Below are 15761 nucleotides of genomic sequence, written 5' to 3'. Positions count from 1 at the left end.
AAACTATAAGCAAGGTGAAAAGACAGCCCTCAGATTGGGAGAAAATAATAGCAAATGAAGAAACAGACAAAGGATTAATCTCAAAAATATACAAGCAACTCCTGCAGCTCAATTCCAGAAAAATAAATGACCCAATCAAAAAATGGGCCAAAGAACTAAACAGACATTTCTCCAAAGAAGACATACAGATGGCTAACAAACACATGAAAAGATGCTCAACATCACTCATTATTAGAGAAATGCAAATCAAAACCACAATGAGGTACCATTACACGCCAGTCAGGATGGCTGCTATCCAAAAGTCTACAAGCAATAAATGCTGGAGAGGGTGTGGAGAAAAGGGAACCCTCTTACACTGTTGGTGGGAATGCAAACTAGTACAGCCGCTATGGAAAACAGTGTGGAGATTTCTTAAAAAACTGGAAATAGAACTGCCATATGACCCAGCAATCCCACTTCTGGGCATACACACTGAGGAAACCAGATCTGAAAGAGACACGTGCACCCCAGTGTTCATCGCAGCACTGTTTATAATAGCCAGGACATGGAAGCAACCTAGATGCCCATCAGCAGATGAATGGATAAGGAAGCTGTGGTACATATACACCATGGAATATTACTCAGCCCTTAAAAAGAATTCATTTGAACCAGTCCTAATGAGATGGATGAAGCTGGAGCCCATTATACAGAGTGAAGTAAGCCAGAAAGATAAAGAACATTACAGCATACTAACACATATATATGGAATTTAGAAAGGTGATAACGATAACCCTATATGCAAAACAGAAAAAGAGACACAGAAATACAGAACAGACTTTTGAACTTTGTGGGAGAATGTGAGGGTGGGATATTTCAAAAGAACAGCATGTATACTATCTATGGTGAAACAGATCACCAGCCCAGGTGGGATGCATGAGACAAGTGCTCGGGCCTGGTGCACTGGGAAGACCCAGAGGAATCGGGTGGAGAGGGAGGTGGGAGGGGGGATCGGGATTGGGAATACATGTAAATCCATGGCTGATTCATATCAATGAAAAAAAAAATATATTGAAAAAGAGAACACTTCAAGAACAAGAAATGGAAAATAGTTTGGGCCTCCCTGGTGATTCAGATGGTGAAGAACCCGCTTGACAATTCAGGAGACATAAGAGACATGGGTTTGCTGGAGAAGGGAATAGCTACCTACTCCAGTATTTTTGCCTGGAGAACCCCATGGACAGAAGAGCCTGGTGGGCTACAGTCGGTGGAGTTGCAAAAAGTTGGACACGACTGGAAGACTAACACACACACATATATGTAAAAGAAACATTGGGTATTAACATGCTGCTGCTTATAAAACATGATGATAAGAAACTAATTTTTGAGTTTTAGAAATTAAATGTTGGAGAAATTAAATTAAGAAAAAAGATTTTGGATAGAAACAGACCAAAGTTTATGCTGATAGGAGAGAGAAGTGAAAAGGTAGACTTTAGAAAGGTGTTTGATATTTGCAAGAGGTGCGTTTGAGAAGTCGGAATTTTCTAAGGAGCTCCGAATGCTTGAAGGCCTGGTAAAAAAATGGTGTTATGGACTGAGTTGTGTCCCCCCCAGAAGATATATATCAAAGTCATAACCCCCAGAAGCTCAGAATGTGACCTTATATGGAGATAGAGATTTTGCACAAGCAGTAAAGATGTGGATTTTTGCTTGGGTCCTAATCCCTTATGAGTGGCTTCTTTATAAAAAAGGGAGGTTTAGGGACAGCACGCACAGGACGATGACATATGTGGGTGAAGGCAGAGACTGAAGTGATGGTTCTACAAGCTGAGGATGCCAAGGCTAGCGGATAAGCCATTGGAAGCTAAAGATTCAACCCCACAGCCCTCAAGAGGAACCCACCCCACCTGCACCTTGATTTTGGACTTCTGGCATCCAGAATCGTGAGATAACACCTTAATGCTCTAAGCCACTCAGCTTGTGGTGCTTTGTTACATTAGCCCCCAGACCACCGCTTTGTGTTTGGAGGTGCCTGTGCCTGCTGAGAGTGTCGAGGAGCTACTTTGGAAGCCGGTTTGAATGTGTCTGAACCAGGTAGCTTATCTCACAGACCCACTCACCAGCCCAGGGCCTCACCCATCTCCTCTGACCATTGTTTGGGGGACACTTGGCTCACACAGTTCTGCCAGCTTCCTTCTCCAAGTCTTCTGTCCTGCCCCTGGAATTAAGCCTGCGCCCTCTCATCAGGAAGCTATGCTATGGGTCTTCCCAAGGTCCTCCATCTGGCTGTTGACTCCAATGACCCTTCACCTGGTCCTACCTACACTGACATTCTTTCCCAGTTCCTGAACCCCTAGCAGGGGTTGATTCCTCGTTGCTTACATTTCTGGAGGTTGGAAAGCTTCTCCCTCCCCTAGTGCCTGGGACCCCACCCCTGGGACGAAATCCACCACGTTAGTGTTGCTGCTGTCCCCCTGCTGACAGGGGGGCAAATTTCAATTTGCCTCATCCATCTGCTCATAGAAACATTTTTCCTTGTGAAATAAACATTTCTACTGACCAGTACTGCAAAGTGAATGCTTTGGATTGCTTCTTTTTACATGAATGTAAATCTCTCTATGAAAGTTCATGAATGACATGTGGGATGAAGGACAAATCATTTCCATCCTGGGCTTACCATATTCACACAACATGAGTGGTGAATATTTTTTTTATACTTGGAATATTTTTATACTTGGAAGTATAAAAAACTTTGGTTGAAAGTAGAAATTACTAATAGCAATGCCAGAAAACAGTACTATTGTTGCAGAAGCAAAATCATTTGATTTAGAGGTTGACGTGCTCAGTGTATTTTAGGATCACAAGTAGAAAGCATCTAAGGCTATCAAAAAGTGTTAAAAAAAAAAAGTCCTTAGCTTGAGTTTTGGAATGGGATGCAAGGATGTGAAGCCAGGAGAAAAATGGGAATAAGAAAACCACACAGGACTGAAGGGTATGCTGAAGTATAAGAAGATAGTTAGAAGGGGGAACAAGATTTGAAAAGAAAGGAGATTGTGTGCTTGGGAGATGTGGTTGATGGTAACCTGTCAAAGATGGGTATATAAATATAGTTTCAACCCTGCATTCCATTTGTGCACTGCTACCTTGGCATCATTCCATCAGGAAGTGGGGGTCCGTGTTTCCTTCCCTGGAAAGTAAGCAGAACTTTGCAACTTCCTGGGCCAATAGGATGCAGGAGAAGTGATGCTGCATGATTTCAAAGCCAGACTCATGAAAGGCCATGACAATGTCTGTCTGAATGTCTCAGGACACAGGCTACAGGAACCCAGAGCTGCATGTAAGAAGCCGGGCTGTCCTGAAGTTACTCTCCTCGACCACATGGAAAAACTACGTAGAGATAAAGTCTGTGTTTCAGAAATCCTAGCTGTTCAAGGTCCCCCAGTTAAGGCTCCAGACAAGTGACAAAGAGGTTTTCAAGACCAACCCTTTAAAAAACCTGTCTGAGTGCAACCTCAGGGCACTCCTGAGCCAGAATCACTCAGACAAGCCATCCTCACTTCCAGATGCACAGAAACAGCGAGGGACAGTAAATAATTATCGCAGTTTTAAGACACTATGCTTTGGGGGTGATTTTTACATACTAATAGAACAAATAATGAATTGGAAACATAAAGAAAAATGCCAGGTTCTGGAAAATGGGGGTTGCAAGGAATTTCCATGTATTAATTTTATATCCTTCATCTTTACCAAATTCATTGATTAGTCCTAGTAATTTTCTGGTGGCAGCCAGTTATATTATAGATGTGACCCAAAACATCATTTGATTTTTATTTGCACTCAGGAAGTGTTTTAGGGTAGAACAAAGATAATCCAATACCTTTGAACCCTCTCCCTTGACTTCCCATCCTTCTCCAGATACTGTCTGAATTTTCTGCTTCATTTTATAATAAATTTCCTTGAAAAAGGAAAATACCAGTTACCAAAGATTATTCTGCTTTCACTTTACCCTGAATGCATCTACCTCCAAAATACTCCTCTTATTATCACAAATGACCTTCACATTGCTAAGTCAGTACTCTGTCCTCATTTCATGAGAGTTATTGGTAGTTCATTAAATGTATATCTCTGAGATATTTTAGACTACTGCAACTAAGCACATATCACAATAAAGCAAGTCGTAATTATTTCTTGTTGCTATTTTCCAGTGCATATCAAAGTTGTGTGTTTTGTTTGTTTGTTGTCTGCTTATTTTCGGCCACGTGGTGTGTGAGATCTTAGTTCTCTGACCAGGGGTAGAACCCGTGCCCCCTGCATGGGAAGCATAGAGTTTTAACCTCTGGACTGCCAGAGAAGTCCCAAAAGTTATGTTTATAGTATATGGAGTCGGTTACACGTGCAACATCTTTATGTTTAAAAAATTATGTACATACATTAATTAAAAAATGCTTTGTTGCTAAAAAATATGGTGTACCAGGGAATAGAGAGATTCAGGGAGTGAGATGTTATATAATGTCCATATGTATGTATGTTAAAAAACCTAAGAAATATAACCCAATATTTACATGTGTTACCCATCTGTAGTAGGATCACTGTGACTTTTTTCCTAGACATTTACAATCAGGAAAAAAATGACAGATACTGTTAATGTTTACATTATTAAAAATGTATACAAATATGATAGCAATGAAGTTTTAAAGGTAATAAATAAAGAAAAAACTTTTAAAGGAAAGAAAAGACAGCTGGTAATAAAATAGTGGCTATCTCTGGGTGATTTAAACAAAGATATGTTTGTTTGTTGTTTTTCAAATGATATGCATAAGGACCAAGTCCTTTAAAATGAAAAGAAACTGTACCTTGTAAAGGAAAAGAAAGTAATTTAAATAGTATAAAAATGTCTCAACTGGTCCCAACAGCATATTAAAAATAAAAAGTCCTTGTAGGTTATTGCTTGCCATCTCTTTCTTTTTCACTTTTTTTATTGCAGTATAGTTGCTTTACAATGTTAGTTTCTGCTGTACTGCGAAGTGAACAAACTATATGCATACATGTACCCCCTCTTTCTTTTGAATTCTCTTCCCATTTAAGTCACGGCCATCTCTTTCAGGGTGTACCTTTCTTCCATACTTCCCCGGGAGACTGACCTTATGAAATCATCCAGTGTAATTCAGCAAAAAGCTTCTCCTGTCCTCCTTCAATCACTCATCTCTCTGGAGGGCAATCTCTGTGCAATAGACGACCACATTTCAAAAAATACCACTTCCCAACATAAAGGAAGAAGGTATTAAACTTATGCATAAATGTATGTCGAAGTAATTTGGTAGCAAAAGGTCCCTTCTCCATTTAATAACAAATTGCTGAATCAATAGGCATATAACCTTTCCCATAATGGTTGGAATGTGCAATAGACTCTGTGATTAACATGAAACTTCAAGCAGAGCACAAATACCAAGTTAAGAAACAAAAATTTGAAGGAATTAAGAATATTTTTCAACGGTTGGTCTGGATTACAGTTTTTAGAGCTGTTACAAATTCCTGAAAAATCAGACTCAACTAATAGAAGTTCCAGAACAATTCAAAAAACAGATACAGAGCCACTTTTTTCATATAGGAATAATAGCTCTTTACAGATAAAATCTTCCATGGAATACATTTTTGTAGGAAAGTACATAATTTGGCCCTTATATTAGTTTGATTATAAATGATGTTCTACTCTAAAAAGCTATAAATTATCTGTGTCAAAGAAAAAATATTATTATTATGCTATAGTTACACTATTTCCCAAGAGCTTGAAAGAAAGATGCCCCAAAAACTTAAAAAGAGGTCAACAAAATATAGTCACAGAGAGATGTTCAATTTTATTTAGAAGTAGCACTGTGAGATCACTGAGATGCTTATGATTGAGGAGATTCATTTACCCAAAGAAAGCGAGACCACATTATCATGCACAGTGATACATGGGGACTAACCTAACGATGCTGTTAAATATTAAGGCCATACAGATTTAATTATAGATCTAATACCCTTTAATCAAAATTTCTTTTCATTTCTTGGCTTTTCCCTATTGACATTCTACGTGAACAAAGTACCCAGGCCAGCAGTTAGATTTCTTTTCATGAATAAAGACATTGGCAATGTGATTAATATTTGCATTTCTCAGATCCTTTTTATTGTTAGTAAAGTCCTAAAAGATGGATCTAGTCTTGATTCCATTAGATGAAGTGTCAGAACTTGTACTACACTTTCTTCCAAGGTCATGCTCCTGGTGGAGCTGTTTTGATCTTCACAGGGACAGCCAGTTTGTCTTCACTAGTGACACATGAATGCAGTTCATAGGAACTGTTGTTCCATTGTTGTTTTTTTTTTTAATTACTTTTATTTTATATTGAAGTATAGCTGATTTACAATGTGTACAGCAAAGTGATTCAGTTATCCATACACATATATCCACTCTTTTTTAGATTCTTTTCCCATATAAGTTAGTACAGAATATTGAGTAGGAATTCCTGTGTCTATACAGTAGGTCCTTGTTGATTATCTATTTTATACATAATAGTGTTGTTTCATCCTAAAGTTTAACTTCTTCAATGGATAGAATTCTATCAGTGAACACAATTATATGGTTTTTCTAGCAATGAATTGTGAGCCAGTTGCCCAGGTACATGGGAACAACCACCCAAGCCACACAAACCTTCCCCTCCTCCGTTTCTAAAGGTCCCCGCATCCTGTAAATTTCAAGTTCTTAACGGTTTTGAATCTACCATCTCCTCTCCATTGCCACTATTTAGTTCAGGTCTGAACCACATCTCTCCTAATCTACTGAAACAACCACAAAACTGACCATTGCCCTGTTTCCAAACCATCTTCCCTAGCATTGCTGAAGCAGATTTCAAAATCCTGACCCAGATGTTTAAACCTCATCAGCAGTTTTCCTCTTCTCTATGGATAAACTCTGGCCTCCTTGGCATAAAGGCTGCCTATATCCGGCCATTTGTCTGTTTTTCCCTGCTCACTATGAATTTCGCTGAAATTAGTTCACTTGAGTGCCCCCCCACGCCCTGGAGCGGTCCTCCCAGGCACGTTTTCACGCTGTGTCTCTGCTTCTCCCCAGCCCGTCCCCTCCCCGCCCGCGGCCACTTCCTACCAGCTCATTAGCGAGGAGACCAGTTCACGGTGGGTGAGGTCACTTAAGTACATCATCATGTTGACCTATTTTTTTCTTTCCTGGTGAGACTCTCCAGTAAAAGACTCTTATTTTACCCTGAATACTGAATGTCCTCATTAATTACTAAATGTCTTAGAACACTGTTTACAGACCTTGTAGCCAAGGAACTCATCACTCTATTTGTTTATGTGCGTTACATGTTCTATATTCTATATTCTGCATATAGCCTCTTCCCAGAGCTCTCAAATTCAGGTTAACTCCAAATCTGAAACTGACTAGAATTTTTTTCCTCCAGATACGGGCATCTTACACAATTTTAAGTAGACAAATGCAAATATAAGGGCAATGCAGTGGGATATTTGGGGGGGAGAAGGTTGGTTCAAATGCCATTAAACACAAAGTAGTTGTCTATGCTCCAAAAACAAATGTCTTCCAACATACAGATTTTTCCAACTCATTTACAATATTTTTATTTTTTAACAAGTTTTTCTTTCTTTCTTTTTATGGTTATCTGATCCATGACATGAAACTAGGAGCCTTGCCTCAGTTTTGTTTTTTTCATAAAGCTCTATGTAGGCTTTAGTAAGTTTTGGTTGGATAGAAATCATAGTAATTTTTTTTTTTTTTTTTTGCCCAATGATAAGGTTTGAGGTCTAGTGCATTTTATTTAGCAGTTATGAGAATGGGTTCTTTATGTGACAAAAAATTGCAAAGAGTTAAATGAGATCAATAATTTTTTTAGCAGAATTTTATTTACTTATTATTTTACTTTTGTCCGTGCGGGGTCTTCGTTGCTGCCTGGGCGTTCCCCTAGTTTTGGAGAGCCGGGCTACTCTCCCGCGGCGGGGCTCAGACGTCATCGCAGTGGCTTCTCCGCTGCGGAGCGCGGGCTCCGGGCGCGTGGCTCCCGCAGCGGCGGCACGCGGGCTCCGCTGCCGCTCCCGGCTCTAGGGCACGGGCTCAGTCCTTGTAGCGAATGGGCTTAGCTGCTGCGTGTCATGTGGGGTCTTCCCAGTGCAGGGATGGAAACCGTCTCCTGCACTGGCAGGCGGATTCTTTCCCGCTGCGGCACCAGGGAAGCCCGAGATCAGTGATTTCTGAGCAGGACTTCTGAGGTTTTGGGGTGCCTCTCTGGCAACTGTGGATGGTGAAGCCAAGCCTCCTGACCAGAGCTTGAGGCTTCCGCCCCGACCCAGATATCAACCAGAACAACTCCGCTTCCTTCTGTTTCGTTTATTTATTGACAGCATTTTATTCAAAACACAATACATGTTAAAATCACGCACCCATTATCATTGGAAACTACTGAAGCTGATCTTTTTACCATTTTCTTTCATCTTAAAACTGTTCCGATTCAACTGCCACTTTCCACTTCCATAAATAGTTGAGTTGAAGGGAGTGTTTATTCATCTGGAGTGTCTATACATTTGCATGGGGGCAAAACTGTGTTCTAATTTTTATTATACTCTAATTTAAAATTCAGCACTTCTTGTGCTGTATTGTCAAAGAAAATCGCAGATATTTTTACACAGGTCTACATTAATGGAAAAATTTCAAATTAGCATCTATGGTCATCGCGATATTGAAATTACAGTCTTATTAGACCTGCCTGGATTTTGATATTTGCTCTCCTAATAAAGAAGTGTGTATATTACTGTCACAAATGTGTTTAAATTATTTTGACAAGTACGTTTCAATATGATTAACTTCTTTTATAATACCTTTTTTCCAGTCTTCATGGATTTAAAAAAGTTATCTTGGAGTAGAGTTGATTTAGAATGTTGTGTTAGTTTCACGAGTACAGCAAAGTGACCCAGGTATACATACACATATATCATTCTTTCTCAGATTCTTTTTCCATATAGGCTATTACAGAGTATTGAGTAGAATTCCATGTGCTACATAGTAAGTTCTCTGTTGAAGTATTACTTTTTAAAAAAAGTACATATATATATATGCCTTTAAAAATACTCCTAGGAGGAGGTGTAGGGAGAAAGGAACTTGATGGCACAATAAAATGCTAAAAAGACCCTGCTTTAGATGGTGACGCAGCTGACAATTATTATTTTGAAATAAGCGAGAATATAACCACAGATGCTTTCTCTACCTGTAGGCAATAGCCCTCAGCAGCTGTACCTGTTTGGAAAAGATTAGCACCATTCTCCTGATGCCCTGCATTCAGTTCTGTGTACCGCTCCACTCCAGAAAGTCATAACTAACCTTCCTTGAACAGGAAATTGTGTTTTGGTGTTCTTTTCTTTTGTTCCATCAGTTTATTTTTCTAGTTGCAGTCCCACATAAATTTAACATTTATATGTTTTACGGTGTGTTTTTCCCCTTCCCAAGACCCCTTCACATGCTGCTTCTGACACCATAGTTTCCCCTGGTGATGCCTCCCTGTCCCACCATCAGTTCCTGTGGGTTAAAGAGGGCCGATTCCACTGCCTCTGTGATACTGGGCACCCAGCAGGACCAGTGCCTCTTGGCAGGACTGATGGGTGTGGGAGCATCTAGAGGAGATGGTACTCAATTCAGGAGAAAAAAACAAAAAAAAAAAACAAAAAAAAAAACAGAGCTATTACTTAGTCAACAAAGGTCCATCTCGTCAAAGCTGTGGTTTTTCCACTAGTCAGGTGTGGATGTGAGAGTTGGACTATAAAGAAAGCTGAGTGCCGAAGAAGTGATGCTTTTGAACTGTGGTGTTGGAGAAGACTCTTGAGAGTTCCTTGGGCTGCAAGGAGATCCAACCAGTTAATCCTAAAGGAAATCAGTCCTGAATATTCTTTGGAAAGACTGATGCTGAAGCTGAAACTCCAATACTTTGGCCTCCTGATGCGAAGAGCTGACTCATTGGATAAGACCCTGATGCTGGGAAAGATTGAGGGCAGGAGGAGAAGGGGACGACAGAGGATGAGATGGTTGGATGGCATCACCAACTTGATGTACATGAGTGTGAGCAAGCTCCAGGAGTTGGTAAAGGACAGGGAAGTCTGGCGTGCTGCAGTCCATGGGGTCGCAAAGAGTCGGACACGACTGAGCAACTGAACATCAACAATAGGAAGAGGCCCACTTCTCACTGTACTTCTAAGAGAGAAGGACGTGGGCTGAGGGCTTGACAGCCTCTCCCACCGAGAGGAAAGAAGCTGCCTGTGGATGGAGCTGACAGACAGTAGGGCAAAGCCTTCAGACCTTGGAGGTTTAAGACCTATAGGAGGTCAGCTCTGTACCCTGATTCTCCAACTCCTGAAACCTCTTTGAGGAAGTCATCCAGCACGTATGACTGTAGTTTGACCTGTGACCTGGACCTGGGCAATGAGAAGATCCCCCACCCTCACCCCAAATGTACATTCTGTCCCCGGTCCCCACAGCGGGGCCATTCTGATGGGCGCAGTCTCGAGAGAACTCTCCGAGGCTGAGAGCCTCTGGATGGAGCACATGACTGAACCCAGCTAAGGCCTCTCTATACACTTGTAAGATTTTGGCAGGTGAGTGAGGGCATGTAATTGTCTTTGTCCCACCCAAGACCACTTCCTTCTCTGTAGGTTCCTCTGCGTATTAAATCTGACATCCACCAGCCTGGAGTTATCTGCCCCTCTCTTCACATTCTTCTTGTCTTTTGTGTAAGTTTGCAAACCAACAGAGTCACTGAATCCCTCTTGAGCTTAAGCCAGTTTGAGTTGGCTTGTATCATAAGGAATAATTATCTTGATAAAATTTGTAATACAAGCTTAGTGGCAGTGCCTTTTAAAAGAAAATAACTGATTGATTTTATGATGCTATAATTACTTGTTAAATAATAATTGTCTTGTGCAATATAACTGGCATTTGTTAATTTTTTGTGATATAAACCCCATATGCCTTCTTAATACTTATAGCAACCATGGCTACCATCAGCACATTTTACAGAGGAGTAAATGTAATGATGTCTGATGTAAAGTTATTTACCTACATCTAAGGATAAAGCGATTTTAGTTTGCTGGACTCCAGAGTCTGTATTCTTCCATCAGGCATTCTGAGAACAAAATATGCTATTCCGTTGTACGTGTGTGTATAACTGAGTTACTTTACTGTACAGCGAAGATTGACCCAACACTGTAAATCAACTATACTTCAACTTTAAAATATATGCTATAACATATCTTGTGTGTAAATTAAATGCGAGCAATTGCAACCAACAACTCTCCCACTGTGCAACTGCAAATACAGAAATACTCCTCCCCCACCTCACTGTAGTCAGTTATTCATACCCATTTTTTCCTAGTTTCCTGTTTAGCAGCATGTTTTATTTCCTAAGTGTCCACTACAAACAGGTCTCAGGCTGTTTTAAAAGTGGAAGCCTCAGGCTGTCCCCAGGCAAATGATTGTGAGGAACAGTGCAATTAAAGTAATGTCAGGTCAGTAATGCCTGTCTAGTCCATTCAGGTTGCTATAACAAAATACTACAGACAGGGAAGCTGACAAACAACAGAAATTTGTTTCTCACAGTTCCGGAGGCTGGAAGTCAAAGATCAAGGTGCCAACACAGTCATGGTCTGATGAGGACCATCTTCCTAGTCCGTAGCTGACAACTTGTCACTGTGTCCTCACAAGATGGCAGGAGCAAGGCTCTCTGGACTTCCCTTTCTAAGACACTAATCTCATGCATGAGAATTGTGTCCCATGATTTGTGTAACCTCCAAATGCTGTATCTACAAATACCATCTCCTCTTGGGTTTAAGAGTTCAGCCTATGAGCTTGGGGGGACACGAATATTCAGACCGTGGCAATGCCTCTCATTAAAACTCAGACAAAAACAGTGTCAAGTGGCAAACGCAAGTGGATGATACCTTTCCAGAGGATGAGAAATTTCTGCATAATGGTGAGGAGTCATTTTGTAAACATTGTTCTATTGGAAGTGTGAGAGGAACTGTAACTGAAGCACCCCAAGTATTAAATGCACTGGAGTTTGGAGCACCTGTTAAGAAAGATGAGGTACGCTGGTTTGATCCTAGTGGAACTTGAATTCCCCATATGTTTTCCTGGGCTTTCTTTATGCCTTTTATCCTTTTCCCTGTCCTCAAAGACATAATAACATTGCCTGAATGATGCAAATTAATGAAGTAGAAACCGAGCATGTTCAAGTGTCTAGGAACTCTGGAGTTACACTTGGGAAGTTTGTATACAAAACAGTTTAGTATTCTAGTTGAAGGAGAAAATAAAAGCACCTTTTTCCCTGAATGTGCAGAGGATGTATAATTTCTTAGTATTTGGCTCTTGGGCTTTCTTAGAAGCATAATATCCGAGATCAGTACACTCAGAAGAAAATAATTGAATTTGGACCTAATTAGGAAAGTTCACAGCTCAGGAAAGATTGGTGAGGAAGTGGTGACAGGAAACCGCCTTGAATCAGGGATGCTTTCAGAAAACAGGAGCAGAAACCAAAGCTTTATTCTGGACAGTTACTGTTAGGGAGGTTGTTGGAACAAACACATCTGCTCTTCTTGCAGGTCAACAGCCCCAAGTTGCCACCATGATAATCTTCATTTTCTTCGGTAAGTGAATTATTCTTCTGGTTTATCTGAATTCATAACATCAGTTCTTTGTCAATCAGATGCTGTCTCCAGTCACTTAAATATCAAGCTATCAAAGCTTTATAATATAAAGTATTAATTACAAATTTGTACTCTAACATAGACTGTTACTTTTACAAAAATGTATGCCTACTTTTACTCTATTATAACTCTATAGAAAATGCACAATGTGAGAATTGCATTTACCACTCAGATTTTTTCTTTTATATATATATATATATATACTGATCCAGTTACTTCAGGTAATTGATTAGGATTTATAAAATTTACATATATATTAGAGCCTTTTAGAAATGTAACCTTCTGGTATTTATTTACAAGTTATAAGATGATACATTTCATATTATTATCCATTTTTCTTTTAATTTACATTGAAACAAGATCCATTCAGTTTCCCTGATTTTAGATGTTAATATTTAATAAATAGGAGACAGTTCATAGAGTAACACAACACAACCTCAAATGCTTCACATTTCAATTAATTTTTTAACACAGAGATAAAGTGTGAGCTTATCTCTGTAAAAATAACGTATGCTTAAAGTGGAATCTATGCAGAGCTACTTGGCATACATGTGATAGGAGAAGCTATTATATATTCATCAGCGTGCAGTAGAATCTACAAACTGAATTCAGAAAAAGGGACAGTTATAATTGTAGATAAATATTGATACTTCACTAATTAAAACAAAGCCAGTACATTTTCTGGTTTCTCTCTGCCAGCAGATATTCATGAATAAAGGCATACTTGTGGGCAACAAGAAAACAAAGATGATTATTTCAGATGTGTTGAAAATGAAAAAGAGTCTGAATAGATTTAGTCAAAATTAAGGCAAGAAGGAAAGGAATCTTTTATATATTTATATATTTTCAGGTTTGGCAGATTAAATACTAGTTATTCAAAATTTTGCTCCTTGCACTGATTTCTAAGAATGTTTCCTATTTCTATTATTTATAATAAGGAAAAATCTAGAATACTTTAATCTTTGAAGATCAGGCAGCAATATAATGAGATACACAAAATATATTACAATCTCATTATGCACTCCCCCTGCCCCTGCCATTGAAAACACAGTGACAGTTTCCTGTTTTCAACTTTCATTTCTATATTAACCTTGTCAGTAGATTGCCAGAAATCTTATCTAACACTTAGGGTCAAAATTATGCTATTTGATAGGATTAACCACTATTTCCCATAATGCATTCTTGGGATATTTATTCAGCCTCAATATTTTAAATAAATCTTGTGATGCCAGAAAGTTCTGCAGCCAAAGAAATGTGGGACATAGTGAATTTTTAAAACAAATCATTAAATATCCTAATGAGTCTTATACATCTTTAAGAGGGTGAAAAAATGTGCACTATTCTCCATCTTATTTATTTTTAAATAGAACCTGTTTTTCACTTGGCATTTCAAAAGGATCCTTGAAAACTCCTGTCTTAAATATAGAGCCACAAATCCTAGTCCACAATGGAGAAGGCTTTGGAAAGTTATTATTTGATTCTTCTGGGCCAAATCCTTGAAGTGGTTTTCCTGCTTGATTCACTATTTCCTCTGAGTGGAAGATGTGAAAAATCATGTAAAACAATCAAATTGAATTTTATATGTGGAAGAAAATAAAACACATTTGGGAAAGATAATATGTAGAATTCATTAATGATCATTGCACTGACATATCAGTGAGATTTTGATAATCTACTCAGGAGACCATCACCTATAAGTTTCTTGAGAGAAGTAGTCCCAAGATATAATGATCAGTGGCAAATAAAGGTGTAACTTCTTATATATTGAGTTTCTGACATAAAATCCTTACTTTAGTATCTTTGGCAAGCTGGAAAGAAACAAGTAACATGGGCACAGAATGGAAGAGGCTCTTTTTCTCTTTCTTCAGGCTTTCTTTTTTAAAAATTTTTTTAACTAATTTATTTTAATTGGAGACTAATTACTTTACAATATTGTATTGGTTTTTGCCATACATTGACATGAATCAGCCATGGGTGTGCATATGTTCCCCATCTTCAGGCTTTCTAAACTAGAATAGAAACTTGGCTAGGTGAGGTTATCCATGAACATACAAAAACAGAAAGCTGATATGTCAATTTCCACTCCAGCCCTCAACAAGAAAAATGTGACCAAGCCACACTCATGAGCCTAATCTCCAAATGCAGTGACTCAGTCAGTAGTACATCATATGATCCAAACAGTTGCCATGGATTCTCCTTAGAAGAGGTTTAGAAAAAGGTAAGATTAAAAAAAAAAAGATGTTATGGCTTTGCTTGAAGCCTATAACTCTATGCTGTGACAGGTCATTCATAATTACCATCATCTTTTAAAAAATTCAGATAATTTGACTCTGATTAAGACATAGCTTTTAGGTCTCTTGATTACAGCTAATATACTGTCTTTAAAACTCAATTGTAATTTCCATATTTTTCTATGGATTGAGTAAGCAAGTGTCCGTTTGTATGCTTGCAGAATCAGTTTGAATAATTGGTACAATACATTAAATTAACATTGCTACTTCCTTAATACTTTGAAAAATTTGCTGAAACCTTTTCTCTTCTACCCAAAATAACTTGTAAATATCTGGAAGGTGTCATTTTTATTAAATACTATCAGTTATTTATGTATAACTCATCCATAAGCAGCTATTTAAGTTGGTTAAATCAGCATGCATTTATTGAATATATGTAATTCATCATTGCATTGATGATGGGCATACCATTGTGAATTATTCCTAATGCCTGCTGAGTAAAATCCCAGAACCCAGCGATAAAGGCAAACACGTAAATATACACTTTCCTTACAGAGCAATAAATTCTATAGTTGGGAAGGTCCCAAGATGTAGTGAAACAGGCAAGGGATGTTAAATTCAATCTGAATGCAGGAAAGGGGTATTGAATTTAGGAACAATTTCCATAAAATTGGTAGTTATTGTGTTGGGTCCTAAAGGACCAAAAAAGGCTTAGTCCAGAATAAAAAGAAAAGCAGCATCCGGTAGTGACCACACAGTAAATGCTCTGACGTACAAGGCAACATTTAGCATTTGAGAAAC

The 15761-nt window shown here is 38.8% G+C and overlaps 1 protein-coding gene across 1 annotated transcript in view; it reads left to right on the top strand.

Annotated features, from left to right (window-relative positions):
* Positions 1-12586: 12586 nt before the first annotated feature.
* GFRAL (GDNF family receptor alpha like) overlaps positions 12587-15761 on the top strand; it is a 73861-nt gene continuing 70686 nt past the window's right edge. The window contains exon 1 of the mRNA XM_043908697.1: positions 12587-12669. Within this exon, the coding sequence (XP_043764632.1) occupies positions 12648-12669 (22 nt within the window). The 5' untranslated portion in view covers positions 12587-12647. The remainder of the gene's footprint in view (positions 12670-15761) is intronic.

This window comes from Cervus elaphus, chromosome 7 (assembly GCF_910594005.1).
Source record: "Cervus elaphus chromosome 7, mCerEla1.1, whole genome shotgun sequence".
Taxonomy (NCBI): Eukaryota; Metazoa; Chordata; class Mammalia; order Artiodactyla; family Cervidae; genus Cervus; species Cervus elaphus.
This window is presented reverse-complemented; position numbering and strand designations above follow the sequence as displayed.